The sequence below is a fragment of the Aspergillus fijiensis genome (assembly GCF_003184825.1).
Source record: "Aspergillus fijiensis CBS 313.89 unplaced genomic scaffold BO72scaffold_74, whole genome shotgun sequence".
Lineage (NCBI taxonomy): Eukaryota > Fungi > Ascomycota > Eurotiomycetes > Eurotiales > Aspergillaceae > Aspergillus > Aspergillus fijiensis.
Window position 1 is genome coordinate 126,104 of NW_024469050.1, and position 19,588 is coordinate 145,691.

Here is a 19,588-nt window from a genome sequence, read left to right on the forward strand (position 1 = left end):
CAGCAGCATAAGTCATTTGCCTCGGTGAATGCACTGGAGGTGGAGAAGGCCACGTGATTATTACTTTCAACTCCAGGTAGCCTAACAGTGGCACTGCACGTGCCATCGTCGGTCTCACTAACAATATACCCTTTAGATTCGAGACTGATTCAGCCTCCAGTCTCTCAAACAAAATCGAAGATAGATACCTACTGGTAACTTGGTGCTCATACCTTATTTAGCCGAGACAAGCTGGAACCGATAGGAAAAGGAACGCTATACCGGATTTAGCAAGACAATCCTGGCGACCGAGAACTGAGCGAATGACATAAGCGGATGGCACGTGAGAGGGGGGCCTCGGCATCCATGATGAACCTTACCCCACCGTCCACGCCCGCCATCTTATCTCTTTTCTACTCCGGACTCGCCTGTCTGCCATGAAGCTTGTGCGCTGTTCTTGCAACATTGAGGTCAGACACTTGACACAGAAGGAGAGCTTCACTGCATAGATCCAGCTGGTTCTTATATTCTTTTCAAAAGTCATTCCTCGTCGTCTAGCCAATTCAACCACTCCAGATTCAAACGCGCCTTATCTGGCTTCTCCCAGTGCCCAAGCAGGCACAACCTCGGTCGACATCATGAGTGACGCTCTCTGTGGACCCTCGAACGCGCTTCAGAACTTTCAGAAACATGCCTCGACCGATCGGACCCTTCAGCAGGATAGGTTGACTTCACGGCAGGCACCCTCTCAGGTATGGAGCCTTTTGCCCCTCCGAGCCAGGCTCACTTTACTAACGTCGTCGTTGTCAGGGGTTCCGAAATCACAATCCCAGCACAGGCGTCCTTGACCCCGAGTTCGCTGCTTTCGAGTCCAATCTCGCGCCTGCACCACTTCGCGATCTCCAACATCCGGCTCATTTCGCCGCCCCCGCGCCTCAATTCCCCCTCGCCGGTCCCGCAGAATCGCCGAATTGGGCGACCGACTTTCAAAGACTGAACATCGCGGGCCCATCGGCAGTACACCATCAGCAACTTAACGTATCGCATGCGCCGCTCCCCTCCGCCTCCCAACAGGGCTGGCACAATGAATTTCTTCAGCACCAACATCAACAACAGCCCACGATGCAACAAGATCGCCCACTCGCTCACACCGAAGACTTCGAATCCTCATTCAGGCGCGGGGACAGAAGAATGCACCTCCTGAGATTCCACCCCCGGCACGCGACACCCGCTCCCCAACTATCCTCAGCAGCACCAACAACAACAACAGCAGCACCACCAACCGCAACCTTCGACGAATCCGCCTTCGAGGCCGCCTTCGCGCAAGCCAGCGCAGCGATAGCATCCCAAGAGACGGCGACCGAGACCGTCGCCGCAGAAGAAACAACCACCACGCCTCAACAAGACACCGCCGCCGACCTCACAACCGAAGAACAGGCCCCGATCGAGCAAATCAAGATCGGCTCCGACACCATCCCGCCCACAGAGAAGAGCACCGACCCCCAAGCGCAAGCCCACGACGCCGACGCGCTCGCGCGCACGGCCGGCCAGCTCGTCGACAGTCTCAAGCACGACACCAGCCAGAAGTTCCGGGAGAGTAACTTCCTGGCGCTGATGCGGCGCATCCGGGATCGCGAGGTGGAGATCAAGGGGGAAGAATTTCAAGAAGTCAGTAGTACCAGTTCGTGAATTCTGTTCTTGTATTTATCATGTCGGGTGGGGCCAAAGAATTACATTTTTGGGGAGGGGAACACGAGGGATGGGCGCGAAGAGCAAGCAACACACACCAAAAAAAAAGATTATCAGATGGGCCGGCAGCAATGTACAGTATACAGATTATGGAATACTGCCCCCTCGCCGGTATGATTGCAAACAAGGCCACACACACACACACACACAAACATCATTTCCGTGTTGTTCGAAAACTTCTCTTTTCTGATTCGCGGTTTCCCACACTTTTCAGACTTCGCAGACTCTCCATCCCGGTGGGAGGTATTATCCTGAAGGCCAGCGGCGAGCGGAGATGGCAGCTGGCGGTGGCAGTGGCCGTGGCAGTGGGCCGGCGGCCGGATCTACTGGTAAGCTCTTTGACTTTGGGGATGGGGTGATACTGAACATTGTTCAGGATGCTGACAAGTCTTTCGTGTTTCTGTTGCAATAGATACCCCGTCTCAAGGCGCGTCGAATCTATCCAGCCAACCTGCTCCCGTGACGGAGAGTGTCGCGGTGGAGGGCTCATTGGGCGACGCCGGCCTGCTCTCGGACACCTGGAACCACGGCGACCGCTGGGCTTGAGCAGTCGGCCGCGCACTGCTCCGGACCTACGAGCTTCACTATCCGACTCCCTTTCCCATCCGACTTTCAAAGAGGTGTGCACGGGAGTAGGGAGAGTTGGGGCCTGGTGAGGTCCCCAACATTTGGACCGTGTGTTCTATCGGAAAGCATTGTGGTTATCACTGGAATCAACGCATCTAATTGCATATCAGCACATTTAGACTCATTGAGCTATTTCCTCTTTCGGGGTGTATCAAATCGTCTTTCTTCCTCGCCTGGCCTTAATAACTTTCCATTTGGACACTTTTTCCTCGGCACACAGGCCGTTTCGAGAACTGGGTACTAGCAAATAGATTCTCCCCTTATCGTATACAGAGTGCAGGCCGGAATATATCTACAGCTAATTGGTGGTGCTGAAGGAACGCTCCAAGCCTTGATTCTTCCTTTTTTAAGATAAACCCCATCGCCACGTAGGTGAACAGCTTACACACTAGTGAAAATAGGCGAGGCCTCTGGATCGCAATGATCAAGCTTATTTCAGCTCTCCCGCTGCAACGCGGCCTCCAAGATCAAGAACCACGCGGTAAGGAGACGGTCGCGACCGCTCGCTATGGCCGTGATCATAACGCACCATTACGTTTCGTTTACTTTTACATTTACGATTCTTCAGGTGAGAAGTCCCAAAGATAATATCAGATCCCAGGAAAAGATCCCAATCAAACATGATATAAACAAAAAATCGAATAATGTATAGTTTCAAAACGAAAGAATAGGTATAGCTCTAGATGCCAACATATAAATCTAGAAAAAAGAAAATATCTGGAACAATCTAAACCAGTAAATTGCTCTTTCTCCCCTTCTGGCCGAAGATCCTCGTGACACAGCAACATTAGAATATCACCCCGAAAATTAAAGCAAACCATCTAGAATCGAGAAGAGAAAAGAGATCAACAACAAGGCAAGAGGGGAGGAAAATGCAAAGCCTGCTTAAATGCACTTCATAAACACATGCAAACATGCAAACATGAATAACATCAACAAATCAGAGAAGAAGGGGCCACATAAATACAAGAATGATGAGGGGGATTGATCAGACTTTGTACGGGACAAGAAACAATACTGGAGACTGACGGAGAAGGAAACAGGACAAAGAGGGGGTATAGAGAGGCACGCAAGGTGCGATTTTTTAGAAACTGAACAATCCACTCCGACGCTTGCCGAAGGGATACACGATCAAGGCAGACACAAACAATCCCACCGTAATACCGATGGCCACCTGGATCATACCGAAACCAAGGCTGGAGATACTGGCGTCCGAGGTCGTGCTGCTGGCGCTGGTCCCGTTCTTCAGGTTTTCGCGCACCTCGTCGGCGTATTCGATACCCGACAGCAAGGAACCTGAGGAGGCGAGGCCAGAGGGCACCAGCACGAAGATACCGGGCAGGATGGCCGTGGCGGCGTGGCCGTGCCACAGGCGACTGTACAGGTTGCCCAGCAGACCGATCGTGAAGGCGCCGACGGTGTTGGCGACCTCCGAGCTTGAGCCGAGTTTAAGCGTGCTGAAGTAGTTGGTCACGTAGCCGCAGGTGGCGATGACGATCATGACCGGCACCTGCTTCCATTTGCCCTGGTTGATGATGGCGAGGAAGATGACGTAGATCGGGACGAAGACGAAGTGCTGCGTGTACTTGCTGCCGTAGACATCCTGGTTCGGGCACGTGGTCGTCGAGCTGGCCGCACCGTCGATCAAACCGTAAATAGTCGTCCCGACCGTGATACCGTAGCCGAGGAACAGCGAGTAGATGATCGAGTAGACCATGCGAATGGAGCCGGCGATCATCTGGTGGGACTGCAGTTCCAAACTACTGCAGAGAACCATAAATCCCGGGAGGATGAGAGCGATGGAAGACTGCGCCAGCGCGGAGAAGCAGAAGATGTAATTCAGAGAGCCGTCGGCATTCTTGCCGCGGTGAATGGACCCGAAGGCGCGGGCAAGGAAGGAGGTCAGGATGGCGGCGGTGACCTCGAACACGTTGGAGTACAGAACGGAGCGCGGGGCCAGGACGTGCTGCATGAGTCCGACGAGGCTGCCCAGGAAGAAGATGATGGGCATGTCGATCGGGCGTGCTTCGAAGGCGAATGGACCGACCGCACAGCTGGCCAACCCGTAGGCCAGCACGAGAATCCACTTGTTGAACCGGGGAGGTCGCTTCATAATGAAATCCAATTCCTGAATCGCCTCCTCCACGCCAATAAGATCATGGACGACATTCTTGTACACGTTGTGCGTTTCCGCCAACCGGCCCAGGTCCACCCCCTGCACGACTCGGACCAACTTGACCTCGGCGGTGCGGGTGGTCGGATCGTCGAAGGACATGATCATACATCCCGGCAGATACAAGAACTGACCTTCGACTTCCAGGACTCGGGCCGTCATTTGCATGTACTCCTCGAGACGGTGGGTGGGGGCGCCGTACCGCATTAGCGCCCGGCACAGCTGCATGATGTAACGCTGCCGGGCCAGGATTTCGGCGATATGCACGGTGACGCGGATTTCGTCCTCCAGCCGAGTTTTGCGCGACTTCTTCTTCCCCTTCTTCGGTGGTTGCGGCAGCATCACCAGCGTATCGGCAGACGCCGGCAGACTCGCCCGACTGAGGTTCATCGATGCGGACACCAGCGAGGCGGTGGAGTGATGATTCGATTTCTTGTACCATTTCAGCTTCTCCTTCTTGGGAGTCGCCGTCCCTGACGAAAAGTCCCGGCGCGGGGTAGCGGTCCCCGACGAGGCCACCGATTCGTTGTCGGACGAGTCCGTGACGGACATGTTATCTTTCGCCTGCGCGGCATGGAGCTTCAGCAACTGCGAGAGAATACCACCGCCGCCCGCACCAGGGCGGGGCGGGGTGGCACCCCCATACCAGGAGTCCGGTCGACTTGATTCATCGGGCGTGCTGGTTCCGGAGCGTGCGTAAGCAGACTTAGGTTTGCGGTTGCGCAAGTGATGCTGGGTCATGCTGCGCACCAGTCTATGGGCCTCTGCGCTGGGTGGCGGCGGTGTTTCGTCGCGATCGCGGTTGTGAATATCAAACGGATCCTTTTCCTCTCCTCCACGGCGCGGCGGTGCTGGTCCAAGTCCTCTCTCCAAATCATCGGGTAGCATGGCGGCGCCGAGGTCACCACCGTCGTCGTCCGAGGGTCTACCCAAGCGTTCACCCAGGTTGACGGTCTTCTGACGAAGCAGTTTGCTGGCGTGCTTCCAGCGGTCTCGAGCGGACATCGGATGCGCGGGCTGCTCCTCCTTCTCGATGGAAGACTTGGGAGTGTCGCCGTCGGTAGGTGGGGAGGCGCGTCGGTGTGCCGATTGCTCGACGCCTGCTTCGATCTCGGGTCCAGGCTCTCCATCGCCGGGGAAGTACTCGGTAAGATCGGCGGATTCTGATGTGGGCATCATAGAATGGACGGATTGAAGCGAGCGGACGGAATAATCGGAGTCTGCTCGGGGCATAGGCGGCCGCTGCGGTGCACTCTCGCCATGATTGCTCACTGAGCGGAATCGGACTCGAGTCGGCCTCGTCGTTGACGTCTCGTGCGGAGTGTCGCTGGGAGGTGGTGCAGAGGTCACCTCTTCAGGGAAGGTAGGAGAATTGGGGGTGGTCTGGGGGCTGGGATTGTGAGCTACCGCATCGTGACCCTCGAAGCTGTTCTCGCGATCTAGCAGCTCATAGGAGGCACCTTCCCGGTGTGGTTCGGACATTTGAGTAGTCCAAGCAGCCTGCTGCAAGGACCGGGATCTCTATCGGGTATGTGCAGTATGAAGTAAAGTATGTACGGGAGGGAAGATATGAACAGAGAGGGAAGAGGGAAGATGCAGATCCGCGAGACACAAGAACAGCCACCAGGCACAAACGGAACGAAAAACGTCAAGAGGATAGAAAAACTGGAGAAGGACAAGGGGGTAGCCGGAGAAAAAAGGGAAAAAGGCAAAAAAGCTTTTGAAGCGTGGAACCGGCGGACCAGTGGGTGGAGTGCGCGAGGAACCCAAAGAAAACAACGGCGTGGATGGCGTAACCAAAAATAAGTCTGGAATCCTCGATGGTCTAGAGTCCGGTCAGGCAAAGCGAAGTTGGTTTGGAAAGCTTTTTAAAGCTGATCGACTGTTTAGAGAGCGACAATCGTGGGGAGATAGCGGTGGGATATCGACTGACAGACAGTCTGTGAATGTCTTACCCTCCCTCTCCGCTCATGACTTCATCCGGGAAATATTGATAAAGTGATTGGCAACGAAAGCGTGCCTTGGAGGGGGGGGGGAGAAAATGGCCGCGGTGGATCCCAGCCGAAGACTATGAGTGAATAGGAACCAAGACAGGCACCGGAGCCGTAGAATGATCAGCCAAAACGGGTGACTGACAGCTCATCACCCCTCTGTTTCTGTGTGTGTGTGTGTGTGTGTGTGTCTGTCGGTTTGTCTATCACCCTGGTCCGTTTCGCAATGTCGTCTCGGATCGACCGTCTTCCCTTATCATCGTTAATACTGTCTTCATTGTGATGGTCGGGATGGTCTTCGGAAGCAGGACTGGCTGTGGCTTGATCGACCCCACCGGGCTTGCGGTTAGATGACAACAGCACACAGCGGTTTCACCACAGTCGCGCCTCGCCTGCGGGTGGCTTGAAGCCCCCTTGTGCAGTGGTGCACCTTGTGCAGGAGGAAATGAGCACTGCATGTCGCAGTGAGGCACCAGGGCTCCCTCCAATGGGGAGTGTACGATTCGCCGGATGATGACCATGATCAGTGGATAAATTCTGATTTGTGAATTGAGTTCCGACCGCGCAATGCCGGGTTAGTTGGATAAACTAAGCTGGGTGGGGGGGGGGAGTGAAAGAGGGAAATGAGGATGGTGGGTGGTGGCGACTGGCGAGAATTGGAAGTGCAGTGCAAGTTGTTGGGTTCCCCAATCGGGGAGGTATCGCGGAGTCGAGTCCCCTTCGCATCACGTGATAGGATAGTCTAGAATCTCTCACTCTCTGGAAGCGCTGGTGGCTTGCGAGGTTTGTTCCACCATTCCACCTGCAAAAAACTATGATTGATTCTCGCCGCGTCATGAATATCATCATCTCTGGTCGTCGTCAATTCTATTTTTGCAGAGAAGCGCCTCTTCTCTATCCCTGGTTACCGGGGAAAGCTTCATGCCCATGCATAGATGCCTGATTCGACTGCACTGATCATCGAGAGGCTTATACGTCCAATTGGGTCCCAAAGTTCCCTCTTTCGCGTCAGACTATGGAGTAGATCGAAGACTAACTATTGAGATCTATTGTCCGAGAGTGGGAAAACTCGAGCAGTGCAGCCCCCTATTTCCAATTTCTAGAACGGCCCCAGCCCGTCCGAGCTTATCGCCCATCCGAGTCCGCGGCAATTAGTGCCGCCGGCTGCATAAGAGGATGACTATTCCGAACTATACGGGCCATTTGCCTGCGCCATGGCGCCCATGTTCTGGCTTCCCGAGCGGTGGTATACGGTTGATCTGGCAGGACCAGTCTCGAATCATGGCTCGGCCAAGGACAGCATTGCATTGATCCTACGGTTCTACGAAAATAGAATGGAGCTCTGATCATTCTCAACGTGCCTGGGGCCAGCTCGCCATCAGAGCTCTATCTATACTACTGTACGGAGTACACATCGGACAAGCCCCCTGCCAATTTCTCGATCCACTATTAAGCCGATGGAACTCCCGCTTCCTCCGATGTCTTTGCCTTCGGTGGTGCCGAAGGGTCGTGTAACATCAACAAAGCAATTCTCATACTCACAATAGTAGCCTGCATTTGCAACATCGCCTACTCCTTCACAACTCGCCGCATCGCCGTCATCCACTGGACGACATGGCTCAAGAGGGGCAACGCGGAACCTCTGTTTTCGGTTTGCGGTTTCATGCGTTGCGTGGTGTAAATTCTTTATGGGGCTCGGCGCATGTCATGCTTATGTAGCGGGTCGTAAGATGCGGCAAGGAATGAAAGGAGTTTCTATCGCTTCAACACGACTCCAAGCATGACATGGTCATGACTCGACGCTTTCAGAAAATGCAGCAGGTCGTTGGCAAACATCAATATCTATGACAGCATGAACCTTCAGGCCAAAATGCCCCGCACAGTCACAATAGTCGAGTTGGAACAAGGTGATTGTGTGTATTGATTAGTCATGTTGCGGCATAAGGTCTTGGTCGAATGGAAGTGCTGAGCTCGAGGCCTGTCTACTGAGTGGAGATTGGTGTCGAGTATATTGCGGGTTGGAACAGGCGAAATACTTGATATCTTAAGTCTCTTCATTCTTCAGATGTGATTGTGTACCTGGTTTATGTTAAAATACTTGAGAGTTGTAGCCCAGATCAGCCCAATCCAGAGGTGAAGGTATATATCCGCTACTTGCATCCGCCAAGGTAATATTGTAAGGATTCTGGATTGGACAATGCACAATCTGAGCAAGAAATGACAAATCGCTAAACGTCGTAGTCGCATGTAGTCACTTATACGGGGCATTAGCAAGAAGATGAACTATACATAATGTGCATCCACAGCCTAGTCCTCAACCTCGTCTGGCAGAAGATGAGGATTTCCGGATGAACGAAGTCAAGGTAACTTCGAATTCCATCGACAGGTTAGAGTGCATCACATGCTTTATTATGGTGGAAAGGTTTGTCGCAGTGAAGTGGTCACTGGACTGTATCGTATACCTGAATTCGTCTGACCGAGTTCATTCTTTCCGACAATGGCCAATCTGCTTTGCGGGCTATGCCTATCTACGAGTACATGGCAATGTACCGTACTTCAGAAATAGTAGGAAGAACCGGAGCAACTAACAATGCGCTGAAATAGACTACGTGCGGATGAATGGGTTATCCTGAGACCCAACCTCTATCCAAACGAGAGAAATCTGCTAACTGGAGAGTACCCCCGCAGCGGACGAGCTGACAACGTACGAAACCTCAACACACGCCACGGTCGATATCGCAGAGACGGTTCGTGCACGCTTGTTATACGTTTGCCCGCCGTGCGCAAGCATGAAATCGCGAAATGGATGCCCGATGACACGTTAAAAGTGTGGAAGTCATGAAGCGGACAGCATGCTCGCGTTGAGTAAGAATACGAGCCGCCAAGCGGAACGCGAGGCCGCTGTCGGGAATACGAGTGCCTGCGTTGGGGAAATTCCTAAAGGGTATAACATCACCGAATGTTCCTCCCCCATTCGTGCAGCCTCGGAGTTGACGACGTGGGAGGAGGCGAATCGCGTAGGCAGTGCTATGGCAGCGCTCCTCAAGCTGAAACTTCACTGAGACGGACACTGTTATGAATGCATGGCACTGGCAGCACACGTAACGTAGTCGATCAAACGCGAATAATGCGGATGATCGCCAGAGATCTTCTAGGGATCTGTCTAGCTATTTATATCAAGACATGCGGGGGCATTGCGGGCCAGGAACATCGACTGAATAAAGTCGATGTTGGATCGAGTTTTGTTGATGGGACCCGAGAGGTTCGCAGGATATTCGTGGCATGGTGTTCAACAAAGAAGGGGCGAGCTGGGCATCCCAAGGTAAATATAATATACGGTGCAATCCCAAGGGGAAGGGAATGCAATAGGGGGCTTGATGAGTGAGCCCTGTGGGAGAGCGGCATGCGCTAATGTCCTGTCAACAAAAGCCGAAGATAGAGGTCATGTGATCCATGAGCCGGCACATAGCTGAGGAAGGAAGAATAAGGTGAACCTCTTGATCCTTCTCAGCACGCGAGAAACGGCTGCAGGAACGTGACCGGCCGTCAATCAACCACCAGATGTGAGCATCAATCACTCAATTGACAGGTAGCGCGGTGCTTAGTCCATGATCTTATTCGCAGACTGCACACGAACGCACCCCTTGTCATGGAGAAATCCCCAAAGAATGCCCCTAAATAGCTCACAATAATCTCCGACGATAAATTGCGGAGAGGGGATATCTCCTTTGTGCAGGTTGATTGAGCCAAAACTCCAGACGAGTTGAATCAGGGGGGGGGAGGGGGAGCATGGCGGAGAGGAGAGTGTGATCCATGATCCACCAATGATAGAGTCTCTCGGGCGCAGAAGCTCGAAGAATTGGCTAGACTGCATTCACCACGGAAGTTGCAACGGCCGAGCCCAGACAGGGGGAGTCATTAGTACGGCCCGGTGGAGATCTGCGTTCATGCGTATCCCAGATCACGCCATTAGCACCACTGAGCTGAGGTGTTTCCCACTTTCTGCCCGGTTCTTTCAGAGCGTAACCGTGGAACGTCTCGGGTGCGATGGAATCTCAATAGCAAGAATAACGATGGCGTAGTCGAGTCAATGAGAAGCGATGCGAGCGAATACGAACCTGCGGAGGCGCTAAGGAGCATCAGAGTCAGCAAGCATGTCTTACTGATTCGCAACGGCAGCTCTCGTCAGCGAGGCGGAGCGGGCCAAAGGGTAGAGAATCTCAGGACCGTCCGGAGCAGGGATAAAAATGGCATTTGGGGGAGAGAGGGGAGAGGGGGGCGGGGCCAAACCTGGAGGGTAGAGCAATCAGATAATCCGATCACCGATGATGAAGAAGGGGGGCCGGAAGAGGGTTCCACAATCTCGACCGGAGCGTGTCGCAGGTTGAAAGGGAATGGGAAAGTGGATGGGAAAGTGGATGAAGGAAAGAGGAGTCGAGAGGGGGTACGAGTTTCCCCCAAGTCCCTCAAGTTACTCGAGTTCACACCTTCAGGGGGGGGGTTCAATTGGTACCGCCTCCCATTCCAGCCTGGCTTTGTAGGTAATGCTTACGGTATCATACGGCTCCATACGGCCCCCAAACATCGTCCCCAAGGTACATTCCTGCTGAGCATGAGTCAAATACCACATATCTTACAGTACAGTACGGATACTTGGCTGACGAAGGGAGACTCCGCCCCCTTGCGAAAAGGAGACGCCCCCTCAACTGACCCTCAACTGACCACGCTGGCCTTTTAAAGAGGCAATCTTTCCCTCTCCCAGACTGTCTGATCTGAAAGCAGTCAACCCTCTCCATCTTATTACTTTGGCTACCTTTGTGGACAGTTGTCCTCTTCCCATTTCCTCCCCCAGCTTCCGTTTTGGGTCCAACCAACCAGAACGTTGCTGGTCAACCACCTGGCCCCTCCCCCAGACCCGGCTTGTACCGTGATGACACCGTGGCCTCTGTCCCTGTGACCTGGGCAAAAAAAAAGAGACGTGATCGAGCTACGCCTTCCTGAGCATTGAGCATCACCTTACTTTCGTGACCCATACAGTCTACGATTAGACAGATCAACATATCGCCTTTGCAAGATGGAAGGCGGTTTCTCTCCAGTGGAATCCTTGGCTGGTTCGCCGGCTCCGGAAATTCCCATGCTCACCGTCTCCCCAGCGGACACTTCCTTGAATGATCCCACCGTCAAGGCTGAAGCTAAGTCAGAGGACAAGAAGCCTGCGAAGAAGAGAAAGTCATGGGGCCAGGAGTTGCCAGTCCCTAAGACCAACCTTCCTCCAAGGTATGTACTTCCATGCAAGGGCGTCCGAAGAATCGAATGAAGCATGATGATGCTAACGTACGAATCTAGGAAACGGGCCAAGACGGAGGACGAAAAGGAGCAGCGCCGCATCGAGCGTGTTCTTCGGAATCGGGCTGCTGCACAAACTTCTCGAGAGCGCAAGCGCCTCGAGATGGAGAAACTAGAAAACGAGAAAATCCAGATGGAGCAACAGAACCAGTTCCTTCTTCAGCGCTTGACCCAGATGGAAGCCGAAAACAACCGCCTGAACCAACAAGTCGCTCAACTGTCCGCCGAGGTCAGGGGTTCCCGTGGCAACACTCCCAAGCCCGGCTCCCCTGCTTCGGCCTCTCCCACCCTTACGCCGACCCTGTTCAAGCAGGAGCGCGACGAACTCCCCCTCGACCGAATCCCCTTCCCGACCTCTCCTTACACCGACTACTCCCCCACTCTTCGGCCTTCCACTCTGGCTGAGTCCTCCGACTTGACACAACATCCTGCAGCGGTGTTGTGCGACCTGCAGTGTCAGTCGCTGGCCTCGAAGGAGATGGAAGCGCCCTCTCGCTGTTTGAGCTCGGCTCAAACGTGGAACCTCACGCTGCAGATGACCTTGCAGCTCCTCTTTCTGACGACGACTTCAACCGCCTATTCAGCGGTGATTCACCCGCTGGGTCGGATTCTTCAGTCCTTGAAGACGGGTTCGCGTTTGACCTTCTCGACGGAGGAGATCTATCAGCATTTCCATTTGATTCTATGGTTAATTTCGACCCCGACTCTGTCAACTTCGACGGCATCGACCCGCCCCACGGTCTTCCGGACGAAGCTTCTTGCCAGACTTCTAGCGTGCAACCCAGCCTTGGCGCGTCCACTACGCGATGCGACGGGCAGGGCCTTGCAGCTGGCTGCTAATCAGAAGTTCTCTCCCCAAGACCGACCCGCTGGCGGTGTCGGCGAAGCTCGATGGAGCTGGGAGTCTTTATTAACCCTAGCTTGGACGATAGATCTACTCGAAAAGCCGGGACGACGCAAACGAATCTTGAAGGGTTTGAAATCCGCGCAGCATGGACGGCGCAGGCATCATCATCATGGGAAACTTCTACACCAACGGGGTCTACGGAGTTCACGGAGTTCAGGTAGCGCCAGCAAGACGTTGACGTCTTCGCTTTTGGGCAAGCGCCGTTGAAGAGATTTGCTGTAAACTAGCGTGAAAACCTTAATTACTATTAACGGAGAGCCTGTATGATGGCTATATCTTATCATCTTATTCCTTCAATGTTGCGTAGCTCTCTAACTTGCCGACTTCCGACCGACCGACCGATCATCTCTGAGTGCTTGCGTCATGCCATGACTAAGCTAGTTATGCAGTGATGCACAGCCTAAGCCTGCCGCAGCCACCACTTAAGTTTACCATCTTGTGCTCCCCATGCACCAGGATCAAAGGTGGCTGCAACAAAAGACGGGCAGTCTTACATGCTACTCAATCCGTTCTAGACCACTTGCCGCTAATGTGACAGCCATTTATCACTGACTGACCCAGTTGTTGAGCACCTCCACATTTTGCGGGTCAATCGAGGAAGAGTGTACTAAAGATAAGGAATATACGAATATACGGGCCGTTCCTGGGGAAGGAGCTGATTCCACGTGACGATAAGCTATTTAGCTAACTTAATCTACACTCCTGTTTCTCCCCGATGAGTTTCAAAGAATAGCACCAATATCCACTTCCATTCTCTCAATCTCTCAATCTCTCAATCCTCGACTAAGTCACTAGCTCACTGGACAGCATTGTTATCCAGGCATGGCGGGACGATTTAGTGCATGGGGCAGCTCCCTTCGGCAAAGGCTATCATCGCCATCGCCATCTTCTTCACGAAGATTATCCAAGATCTCATATACGACTTTGCCTCTTGACACGCCTGTCGAAGAGGAGACGTTGGCCTACTATAAACCTGAGCATTACTATCCCATTAAGATTGGCGACGTATACGAGACCCGGTATCAGGTTACGGGTAAGCTCGGTTATGGGGCGTATTCCACAAGCTGGCTATGCCGGGATCTCCAGTGCGTTCTGACGAACGACCCTTCTCCCAGTGACCGTGCAGGCACTTAACAGCTCAATATACACCCAGGAGCGACCAGTATGAAGTGTTGAAGGTGTCTACATCGCTGCCATCAGTTCCGACCGCATCAGGTCGCGAGCTTAAGATCTATGAGCATCTAGCCAGAGTCAATTCTACGCATCCAGGCCAAGCGCTGATCCGCGAGCTTTATGATTCCTTCGATCTTCACGGACCTGCCGGGAAACACCGCTGCCTAGTGCTACAGCCAATGCATATGACCTTGTTAGAGATGATGGGGCTTAATCCCAAGCCATTCAACCTGCCTCTTCTAAAAATGACGGTGAAGCGTCTGCTTCTGGCCCTGGACTTCTTACACACCGAAGCCAATGTCATCCACACTGGTATGTAGTGCGCACCGATCACCCCCTTCACCCCCAATACGAAGCCAGACTGCCTACTCCTAACTCACTATCAGACATAAAGACGGACAACCTAATGCTTAGTCTCGAGGACGAGGGCATGCTGGCGGACTTTGCGACAGCCGAAGCCGAGGATCCCAGCCCTCGGAAGCAGATTGATCAGTCGCGTGTCATCTACCAGAGTCGGCGATTCCGTCGACCGTCTGCATGTAAAAGTTATGGACGCCCAATTCTGTGCGATTTTGGGGAGGCACGGATTGGCACTCAGCAGGAGTCCGGGCCCTTTGTTCAACCGCACATCTTTCGGGCGCCAGAGATCATCTTCGAAATGCCCTGGGGAAGCGCCGTCAATACCTGGAACCTGGCATGCTTGGTAAGTCCGGGCCAGGTTATGCAGCTATTAACATCTCAGCGTGCTGATGTCAGTTGGCAGATATGGGACCTTTTCGAAGGGGAGCATTTGTTCGAAGATATTTTCGATGCCAAAGGCGGCCACGACCCGTTCAGGCATCTGGCACGTATGGTCGCCTTGATGGGGCCGCCGCCAGAGGAATTTCATTCCGCCGCAGTGAAACGACCGAACAGTGTTTTGACCCTAGTGGTAAATTCCTTCTAGCTTGCGGTCCCAATTGAAGTTGTCCACCTGACATGTTTTGCCAGGCGCCTGGGTTGCCCATGAGGAAGCAGTTGTGCCAATGATCTCCTTAGGGAGCCTAGAAAAGCGACTCGCAGGGGAAGAGAAGGCGGAGTTCATTCGATTCATGATGTCAATGCTGAAGTGGCTACCAGAGGAACGCAAGACAGCGAAGCAGCTGCTCGAGGACCCGTGGTATTCTGATGTTTCACCGAAACATGCTTCCTTTGTCACATTGGCTATAGATTCATGCTTGGCTTTACCTGCTTTCTCCCGCCACAGATAAGATCTCTTGGCTTAGCGCCAGCCTCGTCCTATCCATCCGCGCTGTCATAATACAAGCGCCCAGAAAAAGCAAGCTAGCCACCGATCGGGGCTATATCAAGGCGTCAGAAGTCTACGGCTGATCAGAAGTCCCACCGCAATTTCCCATGTATTCCCTTGAGAAAGCCTAATCAGTCTGTCCTGCAATCTTCTGACCTGACCGGTATCTCCCCTCGTGAATTAATATTCGTCTTGACTTGCGCAGTGTCTCCCACCATGGCAACCATTATCCGCCATTCATCTCCTACGTTGGAAAGACTACGTTGAGTGACTTCAAGAACTAGACGCACTCGACACTTGTCGACGAGTATTGCTAGGAACAAGAAGCACGCGTATGTTGTACTTTGTTGGCTTCCCATGGAACCCCCCCTCCCCCCGGGCTAGAGCCTCCATTTCGCATCATGGTGACTAATCTCTTGACAGGATCCTCGCATAGCGCAAGCCGCTATCCAGATAACCGAGCTTCACCAGTCTCACAAGGACCTGATCGATCCGAAGAAGGTCATCTCCATCTAGTTCCTGGACAAGAATGGCAATAGAGTAGGAATGGGGCATCTTCACGACGATGGAACATAGAAGCTCCGTTACAAGCAGAAGCCACCTCCGGAATCCCCATCATCTGGTTTCGAATAGGTCGGGGGGGGGGTTCCGGTTTTGGTATTCTACGGTTTCACCAAGTAGAACTCCGTATACCCATCGAAAGAATCTTTCTGAAGCAGCATGGTATATTCCATCGAGAAATCTCTACATACTTGAGGCCACCTAGTGTACGTGACATAGGATCTACCCATAAGCCATCCTGTCAGCGATTTGAGATCTCAGGGGTGGGCTATCCGGAACAGAGGCAGTCTTTGCAACGGCATAGATTCTTTATCGAAGCGAATTACTCACCCATAGCCCAGCAATCCCACCCACTTGTGGGTGAACAAAATACTTTGTTGGATTAGACCCGGAAAATAAAGACATGCCACAAGTCCAAGGGGGGTCAAAAGAAGGACAGTTGCTTTCATATTCTAGACACCATGCTCGCGTGTCTATAATATCCTAAAATTTAACAGACTCCCGGACGATTAAGCAATACCACACGGAAGCATGCACCGAATCGTGGACGGGATGTTTTCTCTTCAAGTTTGAGAGAGCCAGGGGCCCTGCATCTACTCCGGCGCATCCAGCATCATAAGAAATATCTGGCCTGGCAGCAGAAGCATGCCCGCGAGTCCCATGCTCAACTGCGTGCCAGGGCGATCCACTACTGCCCGGGTGACAGAAACTTGGTCCAAACTCAACACCAAATGCGTGGTGGTCATGTAGGGCCGAGGTGAGAATCCAGGATATAGAGACTCTCCATACAGTGCATACATACATGGCCCATACATGATGAATAGGCCTAGCAATGGAGATTCCATAAAACCCTCTTTCGATTTTGCATGTAAGCAAAATACAGAACGATACCTCACTTTACAGTACAGAAGAGATAACAGCAGCCCAGTTACCATACCATACCTCCACCACCTCAATTGATCCATCTGCCCCCGACTAGATAAGAACCCCCCCCCTCTTTCAACCCCGAACTCTCTCATCTCATCCAATTCCAATTCCTTACCCAATATTCTCCCCTTCCCCGAACACTGCAAGAATGCCCGACACCGAAGAACCCCCCATCTTCACCAAATACCCGTCCCTCCGTAAGATGGCGGGGCTAGAGGAGTCGGAGATCGTTGAGTCTCATGACGGGCGCGAGATCACGCTTCTCAAGCACATCTACGCCCATGCCGAGCTGGACACCAAACTGCGGGGTTCTCCAGCCGCCATTCTGGAGGCGATGGACGAGTTCGCCGCCCAGGAGGACTTTCTAATCAACATCGGTCCGGACAAAGCGGGCAAGCTGGCCGTCCTGGTGCGCGAGCACCGGCCCAGGGTGGTGGTGGAGTTGGGGGGATATGTTGGGTAAGTCGAGGGGTGCTCGTCATGGCCATCAAGGAGAGAGCATGCTAACTGGGGAGTGGCTTGCCGACCGAACCAGGTACTCTGCCATCCTGTTCGGAAGTATCTTGAAGGAGATGTGGACGCCGAACCACCCGGACCACGCGGATCTTGAGGCGGGCGAGGAGGACAAGCCCAGGGTCTACAGCATCGAGATCGACCCGCTGGTCGCCTCCGTCGCCATGAATCTCGTCAGCCTCGCCGGCCTGCAGGATCTCGTCGAGGTCGTCGTCGGCGCCTCCGCCCACACCCTGCGTCGGTTGCACGGGCAAGGAACCCTCGGCGATCGGGGCATCGACCTGCTGTTCATGGACCACGACGAGGCGCGGTACGCGGCAGATGTCCAAGTGGCCGAGGAACTGGGGCTTCTGAACACAGACGGCGCCCTGGTCATTGCCGACAATGTGCTGCGACCCGGGGCGCCGGCCTATCGCGATTACATGCGCCAGAACCCGCGCCTCCGCCGGAGTTGGGGCTTGCCGGGATTGATTGTGCCCGGGGATCTCGCGGTCGGGTCTTCCTTCCCTTCATTTTGGATTCTGTTGTCTGACTGTGGAACTGTAGGACGAGATGGAGATCAGCGTCGTGGGTCGGAAGATGCCGAGGGAGAAGAAATCGAGCCGCGCGATGGAGAAAGGTCGAGGAGGAGAACGGGGTGGACGAGCAGAAGCAGCCTGACTGCAAGAGGAAGAAGGCTGCTAGCTAAATATACTAGCATGGAGCAGGCACAGGGAGGGGCAGGAGTCGATGAATTCAGTAGAGCCCCCTTGAATATAAATCAAATCGGAATCCAGGATGGTGCCCTAACGCACAACGTCTCAACGAGCGGAGCATGCGTACACACACGCGCGCACATACACAGAACGAGACCGCAGAGAATCACAAAACCATCAATCCATGTCTCTAGAGAACCATCCGAAACTTGACTCAGCAACTTCCCTCTCGCACCTTGTAGCCCCAAAGCAAGCTCTGCTGGAAGATGGTCGGATACTCGGCCGCCTCTGCCGGCGAGATTTCCACCCCGGCCTGCTGGAAGAGCAGTGACAGCTGCGCGGCGCTCACCGGATCCTGCCCAAAGGGGGTGTGCAGCATCGCCCGGCACTCCTCCTTGCGCACTGTAGTATTCTAGCGATGGAACTGCGGGCCAAACGCCTGCTCCCATATGCCTTTGACGGCGGCGATGATTGCGGCGCATGGCGGCAAGTCGGTTTCCGCGAGTTGCCTGTCGATCGGAAGGGTGGGTGGGGATTCGGGCGCGGTCTGGTCGAAGTAGGTATGTAATCGGAATCCATCATCGGAGGCGTGAGGGGCCTGGAGGAACGAAATTGCATCGGCAGATTCGTCGAGAATGCGATCTGCAATGGAAGAGGGCATAGTTGCGGCGCCGTAGCTCAGTTTGATCTCATGCAGTCTCTCGGCACCACAATTGTCCCTGGGAGTTACCATCATCCGTAGGTCGGCAGCGTCAGAGGTAGGTACATAAGCTTCGAGACTCCCCGTGTCCCCGCCAAGAAGAACACTGTCCAGGTCTTGGTGCAGGTTTTGGTATTGCAGGATGGAACTCAATCGGGTGGTTGGCGGCCATTGTGTGCAGTGATCGATGATCTCGCCGAAGCCTAAAATAGAATGGGGCAAGGCGCTAATATATTGCTGTTGAATCGCATGCAGCAGCTCCCTTCGTGCGGTAGTCGGCTGGAGCTGGACGCGCACAGGAAGCACCTGGAGACAGGGACCGACAACCTCATGAATGGCTGGCAGATAAACCAAGCTGGGTGGAGTGTTGGTCAAGTGACCGAAGACCGCGTCCTGATGTTGCGAGAGACGGCCGAGCACGAGTGCCCAGGCGGGCTTGGTGATCGTGGCCGGGGTGGTGGAGGCGTCGGAAGCTGATGGCGACAGTCGAATAGTCCGAATTGTGGTCTGATCCAGGGGATAGTCTTTCTGTAACGAGTGCGAGGAGAGCTTGCTGCGTGCCACGATGGGTGTGACTTGTGATCCTTGCAGCAGTTGACGCCAGAACTGCTGGGCGTGCTTGTTTTGGGAAAGGAGTCGCTCGCTCTCACCCATGTATTCCGAGAACCTGGCCGGAGGGGCCAAGACAATCCCGTTGTATAATGCGTCCAGGTCCTTGAGAATGAAAGGCATGCTGAGTCCGTCATATTGGGTATGAGAGATTCGCATCGTGAGACGAATACGGCCTGGGTGAACGATAAGGAAGTACGAAACGAAGCAGAACATCATTCAAGGAGAAAGCAGGATCAGTATGAACTAAACTGGCAGAGGGACCGAGACTGCATCTCACCGAACCCTTCAAGTACCTGAAATCGGACATCTTCTGCTCGATACCTGGGAATCACCTGCTGGACAGAGCC

General features: G+C 53.7%; 7 protein-coding genes across 7 annotated transcripts; 5 read left to right on the plus strand and 2 right to left on the minus strand.

The window, feature by feature from the left end:
• Positions 1 to 419: 419 nt before the first annotated feature.
• On the plus strand, positions 420 to 1,835 carry pex20. The gene is made up of 2 exons (XM_040940216.1): positions 420 to 731; positions 790 to 1,835. The coding sequence occupies exons 1-2, from the start codon at positions 618 to 620 to the stop codon at positions 1,666 to 1,668; spliced, it is 993 nt and encodes a 330-aa protein (XP_040796559.1). The 5' UTR covers positions 420 to 617; the 3' UTR covers positions 1,669 to 1,835.
• Positions 1,836 to 3,439: 1,604 nt separating this feature from the next.
• On the minus strand, positions 3,440 to 5,818 carry BO72DRAFT_349662 (threonine/serine exporter family protein; the record flags this gene model as incomplete). The annotated part of the gene is made up of 1 exon (XM_040940685.1): positions 3,440 to 5,818. A coding segment is annotated over one exon (2,379 nt), but the record flags the coding sequence as incomplete, so codon positions are not given.
• Positions 5,819 to 10,501: 4,683 nt separating this feature from the next.
• BO72DRAFT_272450 (uncharacterized protein) lies at positions 10,502 to 11,491 on the plus strand. The gene has a single exon (XM_040940218.1). It carries the CDS (start codon positions 10,610 to 10,612, stop codon positions 11,255 to 11,257), a length of 648 nt encoding a protein of 215 aa, XP_040796561.1. The 5' UTR covers positions 10,502 to 10,609; the 3' UTR covers positions 11,258 to 11,491.
• hacA (transcription factor HAC1) lies at positions 11,279 to 12,705 on the plus strand (the record flags this gene model as incomplete). The annotated part of the gene is made up of 3 exons (XM_040949729.1): positions 11,279 to 11,796; positions 11,866 to 12,320; positions 12,413 to 12,705. The coding sequence occupies exons 1-3, from the start codon at positions 11,594 to 11,596 to the stop codon at positions 12,703 to 12,705; spliced, it is 951 nt and encodes a 316-aa protein (XP_040796562.1). The 5' UTR covers positions 11,279 to 11,593.
• An 889-nt stretch (positions 12,706 to 13,594) lies between these two features.
• BO72DRAFT_472391 (putative protein kinase) lies at positions 13,595 to 15,316 on the plus strand (the record flags this gene model as incomplete). Its single annotated transcript, XM_040947138.1, has 6 exons — positions 13,595 to 13,857; positions 13,926 to 14,257; positions 14,332 to 14,648; positions 14,709 to 14,859; positions 14,936 to 15,114; positions 15,155 to 15,316. 6 exons carry the CDS (start codon positions 13,595 to 13,597, stop codon positions 15,314 to 15,316), a joined length of 1,404 nt encoding a protein of 467 aa, XP_040796563.1.
• Positions 15,317 to 16,820: 1,504 nt separating this feature from the next.
• BO72DRAFT_452624 (O-methyltransferase) lies at positions 16,821 to 17,901 on the plus strand. The gene is made up of 3 exons (XM_040945767.1): positions 16,821 to 17,180; positions 17,257 to 17,725; positions 17,781 to 17,901. Exons 1-3 carry the CDS (start codon positions 16,870 to 16,872, stop codon positions 17,892 to 17,894), a joined length of 894 nt encoding a protein of 297 aa, XP_040796564.1. The 5' UTR covers positions 16,821 to 16,869; the 3' UTR covers positions 17,895 to 17,901.
• Positions 17,902 to 18,118: 217 nt separating this feature from the next.
• On the minus strand, positions 18,119 to 19,548 carry BO72DRAFT_272491 (CoA-dependent acyltransferase). The gene has a single exon (XM_040940219.1). The coding sequence runs from the start codon at positions 19,455 to 19,457 to the stop codon at positions 18,342 to 18,344; it is 1,116 nt and encodes a 371-aa protein (XP_040796565.1). The 5' UTR covers positions 19,458 to 19,548; the 3' UTR covers positions 18,119 to 18,341.
• Positions 19,549 to 19,588: the final 40 nt, after the last annotated feature.

Bases quoted from the DNA above. Each gene is read 5' to 3' on its own strand.
- pex20 (XM_040940216.1), top strand. From the start codon at position 618: ATGAGTGACGCTCTCTGTGGACCCTCGAACGCGCTTCAGAACTTTCAG. The intron at 732-789 runs GTATGGAGCCTT...CGTCGTTGTCAG, and splicing joins CACGGCAGGCACCCTCTCAG to GGGTTCCGAAATCACAATCC.
- BO72DRAFT_272450 (XM_040940218.1), top strand. From the start codon at position 10,610: ATGAGAAGCGATGCGAGCGAATACGAACCTGCGGAGGCGCTAAGGAGC.
- BO72DRAFT_452624 (XM_040945767.1), top strand. From the start codon at position 16,870: ATGCCCGACACCGAAGAACCCCCCATCTTCACCAAATACCCGTCCCTC. The intron at 17,181-17,256 runs GTAAGTCGAGGG...CGACCGAACCAG, and splicing joins GAGTTGGGGGGATATGTTGG to GTACTCTGCCATCCTGTTCG. The intron at 17,726-17,780 runs GTCGGGTCTTCC...GTGGAACTGTAG, and splicing joins TTGTGCCCGGGGATCTCGCG to GACGAGATGGAGATCAGCGT.
- BO72DRAFT_272491 (XM_040940219.1), bottom strand. From the start codon at position 19,457: ATGATGTTCTGCTTCGTTTCGTACTTCCTTATCGTTCACCCAGGCCGT.